This window comes from Sciurus carolinensis (genome assembly GCF_902686445.1).
Source record: "Sciurus carolinensis chromosome 19 unlocalized genomic scaffold, mSciCar1.2 SUPER_34, whole genome shotgun sequence".
NCBI classification, from domain to species: Eukaryota; Metazoa; Chordata; class Mammalia; order Rodentia; family Sciuridae; genus Sciurus; species Sciurus carolinensis.
Genome location: NW_025920112.1, coordinates 2828644 through 2837466, shown reverse-complemented (window position 1 = coordinate 2837466; position 8823 = coordinate 2828644). Strand labels below are relative to the sequence as shown.

At 46.7% G+C, this 8823-nt stretch overlaps 1 protein-coding gene across 1 annotated transcript; it reads right to left on the bottom strand.

Annotated features, from left to right (window-relative positions):
• Positions 1-2302: 2302 nt before the first annotated feature.
• Positions 2303-4658, bottom strand: LOC124973480 (olfactory receptor 2AJ1-like). The gene is made up of 2 exons (XM_047537395.1): positions 3989-4658; positions 2303-2484 (listed from the first exon to the last, which is right to left on the bottom strand). Exons 1-2 carry the CDS (start codon positions 4656-4658, stop codon positions 2303-2305), a joined length of 852 nt encoding a protein of 283 aa, XP_047393351.1.
• Positions 4659-8823: the final 4165 nt, after the last annotated feature.

Below are 8823 nucleotides of genomic sequence, written 5' to 3'. Positions count from 1 at the left end.
AGTTAGCCTTTTTAGCAAATGGTGCTGGGAAAACTGGATATTTGTATACAGAAGAATAAATTATATCCCAAACTCTCACTCTGCACAAAAGTCAAATCAAAGTTAATTTAAGACTTAGAATTTAGACAAGACACTTTGCAACCACTGGAGGAAAAAATAAGATCAACATTCCATCATATATGTGTAGGTACCAACTTACTCAACAAGACCTCTTAAGCTCAATAAATAAAAGTAAGAATCAATAATGGGATGCCATCAAACTAAAAAGCTTCTGTGTAGCAAAGGAAATGATTAAAATCACTAAGAGAGAACCTACAGAATATGAGAAGATCTTTTCCAGTTATTCCTCTGGCAGGTGAATAATATTCTTAATACATAAAGAACTCAAAGAGCTCAACACACAAAAATGCAAATAACCATGTCAATAAATAGGCAAAAGAAGTAAACAGAAACTTCTCAAAAGAAGGAATACAAGTGGTTGAAAAATATATGAAAAAATGTTCTACATCTTTAGCAATTAGGAAAATGCAAATCAAAACTGCATTGTGATTCCATCTCACTCTAATAAAATTAGCAATTATCAAGAATACAAATGTGTACTACACTGCACTAATACAACAGGAAATGGGAGGAGGGGGGGGAGGAGGAGGAGAAGGAGGAGGAGAAGAGGAGGAGAGGAAGGAGGAGGGAGAGGAGGAGGGGAGGAGAAGAGGAAGGAGGGGGAGGGAGAGCAGGAGGAGAAGGAGGGAGAGCAGGAAGAGGAGGAGGGAGAGCAGGAGGAGGAGGAGAGGGAGGAGGACTGGAAGGAGGAGGAGAGGGAGGAGGAGAGGGGAGGAGGAAGAGGAGGGAGAGAAGAAGGAGGAGGAGGGAGAGGAGGGAGAACAGGAGGAGAGGGAGGAGGAGGAGGACGAGAAGCAGCAGCGGTGACGCTGACTAGGTTTGTTTCTGTGAACATATACGGGTAAAAATGAAAGAAAAAATTTGAAGTATTTCCCAGGAGTAAACAGGAGAGGGCAGCTACCATGAATGAAGGCGAGCCTCCGGGTCGTGGCTGTGCTGCACACCCAGGGAGCACGCTCGTGGTCGTCAGCGAGGACTTGAGGGTTGTCCCCAACCTGGGGACCGAGCCTCCCAGCTGCTTCCGCTCCCCGGGCAGCAGAGCCCAGCCCCGCCGGGCCTGCGGCTCAGGTAGCTGTCGCCTTCACAAGGGCTCCCAAGACCAGCAGGTCCAGCGGAGCCTCCGTGGTGCTCCTCAAGTGCGCAGCGGGGCTCTCCGCGCACGACTGTGTAGACGCTGCGAGGCTCCTCACCCACTTCTGTCTGACCTGAGCCCTACTGGTGTGCTGATGGGGCGTCCCCAGAGCCACGGCTTCCAGACCCCACGGAGAAAGGGCGGTGTACATGGGTGTGTTCACAGGGGCACCGACCTCGGAGGGCAGAGAGCGCGGTCCACGGGCTGCGGCCTGTGGCACGCATTCCCAGTCCGCTGCTGCCCTGGGTTCTGGTCAGGGAGTCGCAGAGCCCCTCACGCGGCCTCCTTCCCCGCTGCCCCAGGAGCTCCTCTCCCTGGGACCTCCAGCACCATCTATCCCATTTGTCTTTAGGTTCTCCTCCCCAGGGCACCTGCCACGTGCGCTTGCCGGGCCAGCCAGGACCACGCCTCTCCCACCATGGTGGCGCTTGACTTCACGGGTCACTGGGTTCTAGCATCTATCACCCACCTGATTTCGGAATGTGGCAGCTTTGAGGTCAGGGCTGAGCCTTATTCCTCACCATTCCGGTAAGAATTTCATGCATAACATAAACCACTTCCCAAGCAGACAATTTGTAGTTACAAAAGCTCTCCCCAGAAATGAAGACAAGGTACTTTAAAGCACAAAGGAACATTTCTGTGTCAAAGCACACACACACACACATGGCCATCCAGTCGCTCAATGGTTTTTAAAGGACTGTAAATGACAATTATACACTTTAAATTTCTTTTTGAAGTTGACTCATTCATGAGACATGGAAATTGCAGTTTTCTGTCCCAGGATTTGACAAAGAGTGAATTTTCATAAGCTGTAATCAAAGTTCTACTAATGCATATGCATGTTTTTCCATAACAACATAGTTGGAACCAGTGCCTCCCTGTCTTCCTGATTGCTGAGAAGTGCCATCATAATCACCTTGGCAAAGCGGTGGAGGACTTCCTGCCCAGGGTCCCTTTGATGACACACCTGACACTTCAGAATGGTCGTTGGCTGTGCACCTGTGGCCCTGACTCTGGACATCTGTACTGGGAGGCAGTCCTGAGGTCTCGTTAGAGCTCAGGTGGTGAAGCGCCCGTGCAGGCACAGGCCCGAGTCCCTGTGCACACAGCCACTTCTGGTTCTTTGCTCTGTGCCAGGGAGTGATGGGAAGGAGGCAAAGCTGCGGATTCTTCATTTAGCAGAGTATAAACCTTGACCTGGCTGCTTGTCAATCCAGATGTGTTTCTGGCACCTGGAATGGATAAGCTTATTAGTTTTATTTTTTATTCTATTATAGGAAAAAACATGGTCTCTTGAGTTCAGATGAATTCAATTACAGAAAAATAAACCAATCCATCAGAATGGTGAGATAGAGGAAGTTAAATATAAATGAAATCAACATGAGCCAAGTACAAATAAAAACCTGGATGGTCATAACTTGTCACTGAAGCAATCACCAGCTGTTATGTGTGCACGGCAGCCTCAAAACACAGTAGGTACTAGATTTCTTCACAGAAGCAGAATTTTAAATTCCAGCTTATAGTTTCACAAGAAAATGTGGATAAATAATCCCCAGGTGCTAAATTTAAGAATTCATGTTGACTGAGGAAGATCTCTACATTAAGAAAGCGCTTGCCTTGAACAAGTTTCCCTCTTTTTTTTTTTTTTTTTTTTCCTTTTTGTGGTGCTGGGTGAAAAGATAGAACCCAGGGCCTCACACACTAGGCAAGTGCTCTACCACCAAGCTACATCCCCAGTCCCTCTCATTTTTCTTAACATATTCATATGTTTCTACATAAAAGATTTTTACAAGTAGGAGCAAATTGAAATCATTAATGTTAGCATGTTTTCCTTAAGCATGTCACACATCTCAGCTTTACATTGATTCATTTTTATCACAAGTTAAAACTTATTAGGATAATTTCTGAAAGTATTTTGAGCATCTTAACTGGAGAAAGTCACACAGCTATCCCAGTGTCTAAAGTGGCAAGGGAGCTTGTCCCACAGCCACATTCTGCTCTGGGGGAGACCTCCCTGCTGCCCTGCCATGGCACATTCTGGGATCTCCAGCCAGAGCAGGGCTGGAAGCAACAGAGATGTGCGGCTGGACACAACACTGTCCACAGGGACCTAGAGTCTGGGTGGTGGATGTATCTCACTTCTGAAGTATCAAGTGTGGTACTGAAGGTGAGCATTCCAGGATGGCTGTGACATTTAGGAGACCACAGGGCATTCCTCAGAACCAGCTTGGGTGCAGGTGATTCATACAAAATGAATGGACCCAGTGAACAGAGTCATGATTCTCAAAACTGGTCTTGTCTGTAGCTGGAAAGGTGGGGTAATAACATTAGATGCTTCTTTTATTCAATTTTATTCCATAGAATTGGTACAGAATGATTTGTTTCAAAGAAATTATTAAAATACTTAAATAAATATGAATGAAAGAATAAATTAGGACCATAGAGAGGGTCAATACGGAGAGAATAATTCACAAATAAACACTTTTAATGGAAGCTGGCTTTCAGTACTCATGACGCAAACAGTCTTCATATTCACATCTTCACACATTCGGATCTCTTCCCTAGGACTTTTCCCAGGGCTCCCACCACATCCTTATTTTGAAGACTACAGATCAAGGGGTTGAGCATTGGTGTCAGAATGGCGTAGAAGACAGACATGACTTTATCTTGGCCTGAAGTATGTGAAGAGATCGGCCTCATGTACATGAAAATGATGGCACCGTAGAATAGGCTGACCATGGTCATGTGAGAGGAGCAGGTGGAGAAAGCTTCCTGCAGAAGCCATGTGGATGACAGTAACCAGGATGAGCATGTAGGAGGCAAGGATGACAGAGAATGGGACAAGAAGCAGAATGGTGGTACTGATCAACACCCCTGTCTTGAAGGGCAAGGTGACCACACAAGACAGCCACAAGACACCAGGGATTTCACAGTAAAAATGATGAATTTCTCTGGGTCCACAGAAAGGGAAGCTCATGGTGTAGAACATGTGCACCAATGCATTGAAAGCACTGCTCAACCATGAGCTCAGTGCCATCTGCCTGCAGAGGGACCAGTTCATGAGCAGTGGATAGTGGAGAGGCTTAGAGATGGTCATGTATTGGTCACAGGACATGAGTCCCAAAGGGATGCACTTGGTCCCACCCAAGGCCCATCCCAGGAAGCTTTGTGTCCCACAGCCAGAAGCAGAGATGGCAGTCTTGTGCAGAAGGAAGTCAGACATCATCTTGGGAACAATGACCAGTGTGAACAGGATGTCAATGAGAGAGAGCTGCCACAGGAAAAAGTACATCGGGATGTGCAGAAGGGGGTCCACCAGGATCAGCAGGATCAGGAGGCCATTTCCAGTCAGCATAGCGAAGAACATCACGGAGATGAGCCCAAAGACACAGAAGCGAGCTGGCATGTGTTGCAGCAGTCCCTAAAGAAGAAACTCAGCCACAGTGTGGTTCTCCAAACTCGCCATGCTTGGAAGCTCCACACAGGCAGAGGAAAATGCACTTACATGTAAACGCTATTTCACGGGAATGGTGGGCTCTCTGGAAATTGGCCCATCAAAGCACCTTTCATATTACTTATGATGGTTTCACAAAAAATGGTGACTCCATAGGTGTAAGTTGATCCAATTATACTGTCTTGTTTAATTAATCCTACATCAGGTGAAGCCCCAGAGCAGCTGAGTGGAAGGGAGTCTGTCTAACCAGCACCTCGGGTGGAGACTGGCCAGTGAGTCAGAGCTGCTCCAGTTAACTTCCCGGGCTCCACCTCTGTGGGATCCCCTTGGTGTCAAGACTGTGATGTCTGCAAGGAAGCAAAACTCTGCTAGTGGTCTGCTGAAAAGACAGCACTGGGCTCGGAGGCAGCACTCTAGACATGAGTGCACACGGGTCCGCATTGGTTAGTGGAAGCTAAGACTCCTGGACTGATTTGTTTTTTCAGATATCTTTCTTGCTGCAGGTACCCTGCAGCACACAGTTTCCCCACCAGTACTGACCCTCACTCCCCTGAGAGACTGTTCATCCATCTTTTAGACAAAGGAAGACATGCAGAATGTTCCAGTAGGTGTTTGCTCTTGGTGTAAGACAAGGAGGAGCACCTCAGTGACTGCTCAGCACAGGAAGGTCATGCTCCTCCACCTGTGAGCACATTCCTTCAAGAAGTGGTCTGCAGGCTTCACTACCTGGCAAGTCAGACCTTCTCTTGACAGTAAACCAAAAGGCTTTACCAAACTGGTGGAGTTTTTATTAGGTCAGTCCACCTTGCAATAGCATTAGGTTCTGTGTACAATACTTGGTGATGCAATGGTATAATTTGTCTTCCAGTAATCTGTGCCTCTGAATCTCATAAACTTATCTTCTGGGTGATTATATTGTGGGAAGGGTGGGAGTTGCTAGGGAGGACTATGTGACAAATACATTCTCATGGGGTGTGCCCTATCACCCAAGTGCATTTGCATTTGGATAGTTGACAGACAGTGGATGATCAGAACACACAGGCCCTTGAGGAGTAGGGCAGTGAGTGGGTTCCTATAATAATGACAAATCTCATACAGGTAAAGCAGAAACATACAAAGAATGGCAACAGGATTTACCAGCAGTATGAAAGCAGTTGACTCTCTGGACATGAATGAAATAGCCAGATGCTCTGTTGCCATCTGTCCAATGGCTCACTCCTTAGTGAGGCTGCAGTTTCCAATTAATCAAATTAAAAAAGAAAACTGCTAATGTGGAAGAAGTACCAGTCAGAGTCTTCTGTGTGGGATAAATACCTATTCTTCACGTGAGTGTACCTTGTCTCAGACATCTTCCCGCCTTTTCCACTCTGTTATCCCCCCAGAGTCCTCTGGAGTCCTCCCAACTGAAGCATAACCCCTCCCCCACTGGCCCGCCACTGCCTGGCTGCTGGGAGCCCCTGAGGTCGAGGTCAGGACCACGCTCTTCCCAGCTTGCTTCGTGACTATACTTCATGTTCTGAACGATGCCTCCTGTATTGTTAGATGTCTGGATTCTACAACTGCATGTGCTCACTAAACAGAGAACCTTCGTATTTTACTTGCTCATACAGAGCACACATGACTAGATCTCTCTTTAATTGTACTTTTTTGTCAAGTGAGAGTGGGATTTGTAGTCAAGATTTGGTCATGATAGTTTTTCCTGCACCTACTAATTATATGTCCTGGAATGAATTATTTAGTACAATCTAAGTCTCGATTTCAACCTCAAAAGAATTGAGAACTTTGTTAATCTACCTCAAATATTCTCCACACATGAAGTATGTCAAAAGATAATAGATACTTTTTAAATTGTTAAATAATATTTTGATGTTATTGGATTATCTTTATAACACTTCTCCTTTCCTGAGTTCAAAGTCTGTCCTTCTCTTGTGGTTAATTATCAGGGCTGTGTTGCACTGTCCCACATTTTAAATTTTCCAGCACTGCCACTGTCCTCTCTGAGCAATGGAGGGCACTGCGGGAATCACCTCTGGGCATTGTCCAGGAATGTTTCACGGTAGCTGAGTGGCAACCTGTGCAACACTCATGGTCATTAGAAAGCCGGGTTTTCTGCTGAAAATGACTCGCAGCTCTAATTTCACTGCCAGCCGTGGGCTCTGCCTAGGTGTGAATTTGGTTCTAGAACCTTACTCGACTCAGTCACATAATGAGATTATCATCTCCAAGAACAAACGATTTATGTGTGAAGTGTTTTAGGGCAGCGGCTGGGACAAAGTTCTCACCCACCCCATGTTCTTTGTATTCACTGTCGCCACCCATTCCAATTGTTTGGACCATTTTCTTGGTACTGTTTCATTTCTTCCTTCCAGTTCACTCTCCTATCTTCCCCTCCATCACTCTCTGCTTTCTTCCTTCCTTCCTGCCTTCCTCTTTCTGTTTACAAAAGTGCTTGATTTAATTTGAAAATTTATATAGTCTTGGAATGTTTTGTTAGCAAATTAATCTTCATTAACTTAAAATGGAAATGATCTCTAAGTTGCCTGCTCACGTTGTTTGAGAAGATTCATTATGACAATAAAAAGCTTAAAGATGTATTTGTTAGGTCAGAAATTAGGTGACTGTAGTGGGCACAGCTGAGCAGCTGGAACAAAGACCGGCCCACCAAAAGGTGACCAGAAAGTTCACAGCAAGGTGGATGGAAAGTTCCATTGACCCTTCACACCCACCTGTCATTCAACAGGACCCCCCTCCCATCCCAGTCTATAAAAACCCTGGGCAGCCAGGACCACGTGCGATTTTCTCCAGGTCCCTATATGCCCAAGGGGTCTGGGAATTTTGCTGGAGAACCAAATTCCAATAAAGCTTGCTTTGGACACTTTCTGTCCGATTTTATTTGGCCGCTAACTGTGCCCACTGAGCCCGCCGAGCCCGCCTGAGCTTACATTTGGTGCTGAAACCTGGGAGGGGGTTTTTCAGGCTCCCCCACCTTGGGGTTGAGACTCACCCCCTCCTCAGGAGAACCAGGAGATTCTGTCCAGTCCCGCTCAGTTCTACTCTGTTCTGCTCCATCCCGCTTCAAAGCAGGGTAAGTTCCCTTGGTTTTTTTTTTTTTTTTTCCCCATTTGCCGCTCCAATTTCCCTTCCGTTCCGCTGAGGGTTCTGTTCCATTGGCGCACCACAGACCCTCTCTGTCCATCTGGCCCTGGTTGCCACAGAGATGTCTGGGCTTCCAGGTAGCCATCTCAGGTCCCCAAGTGTTGAGAGACATCTCAACTTTTGGCTCACCTGACCGTCTTCCCGGTGTGCACAAGTCAGAACTGGGATGCCTCTTCTGCTTCTGTACATCTCTCTGGGTAAAATTGGATGGCTACTGGGAAATACCAGGAGCTCATTGGACCCCAAGTCTCCTTTGGGCTGTATCCACCATAATTTTACCAAACTGGGACTTCCCAGAGACTTAAGCCATAAGCGGCTAATTTTTTATTCCACCATAGCCTGGCCCCAGTATATTCTAGATAATGGCTCAAGATGGCCACCAGAGGGCGCTCTTGACTTTCAAATTCTCACTGACTTGGGCGACCATTGTCCTAAAGCATAAAAGCGGTGAATTTTTCATTCAACCCTGGCCAGTCTCTGTATGTTTTAGATCTCAAGATGTCCACCAAAAGGCACTCGCAACCATTTGCAAGCTTTCTTTTTGGAATTTGGTGCTCGCTCCCACCCCTTCTTCTGCCTGCTCCACCACCCACGTTCTTCTCCCCAGAGTGGTCCCAAACCCCGCCCACCTCCATCTTCTGACCAGAACTCCACCTCCTCGTCCTGTCCTCCTCCTCCAAACCTGCTCCCTTCTCCCTTGGATGCAAATCTTCCCCCCTCCCTTCTTGGAGCCCTCCCACTTCCCCTCCCACCTCCTCCTTCAGAAAGCCTCTCTGCCCAGTCTGTTCCCTCCTCCCCTGTCAACACTAACGTGCAACCTTATAAGACTCTCCCACTGCCTAACCCAGAGCTTCTTTATCCTCTCTGGGAGGTAGCTAGTAAAAAGGGGTTATGCAAATCTAAGTTCCATTCTCATTTAGGGTCTTTCTCTGCTGATTCCTCTACTTATATTAAGGAATTT

What these genes read in the sequence shown, in the direction of transcription:
- LOC124973480 (XM_047537395.1), bottom strand. Translation starts at nt 4,658, where the DNA reads ATGCCAGCTCGCTTCTGTGTCTTTGGGCTCATCTCCGTGATGTTCTTC. An exon ending in GCTCCTCTCACATGACCATG is followed by an intron (nt 2,485 to 3,988) that starts GTCAGCCTATTC and finishes TATCCATTCCAG; the next exon opens with GTGCCAGAAACACATCTGGA.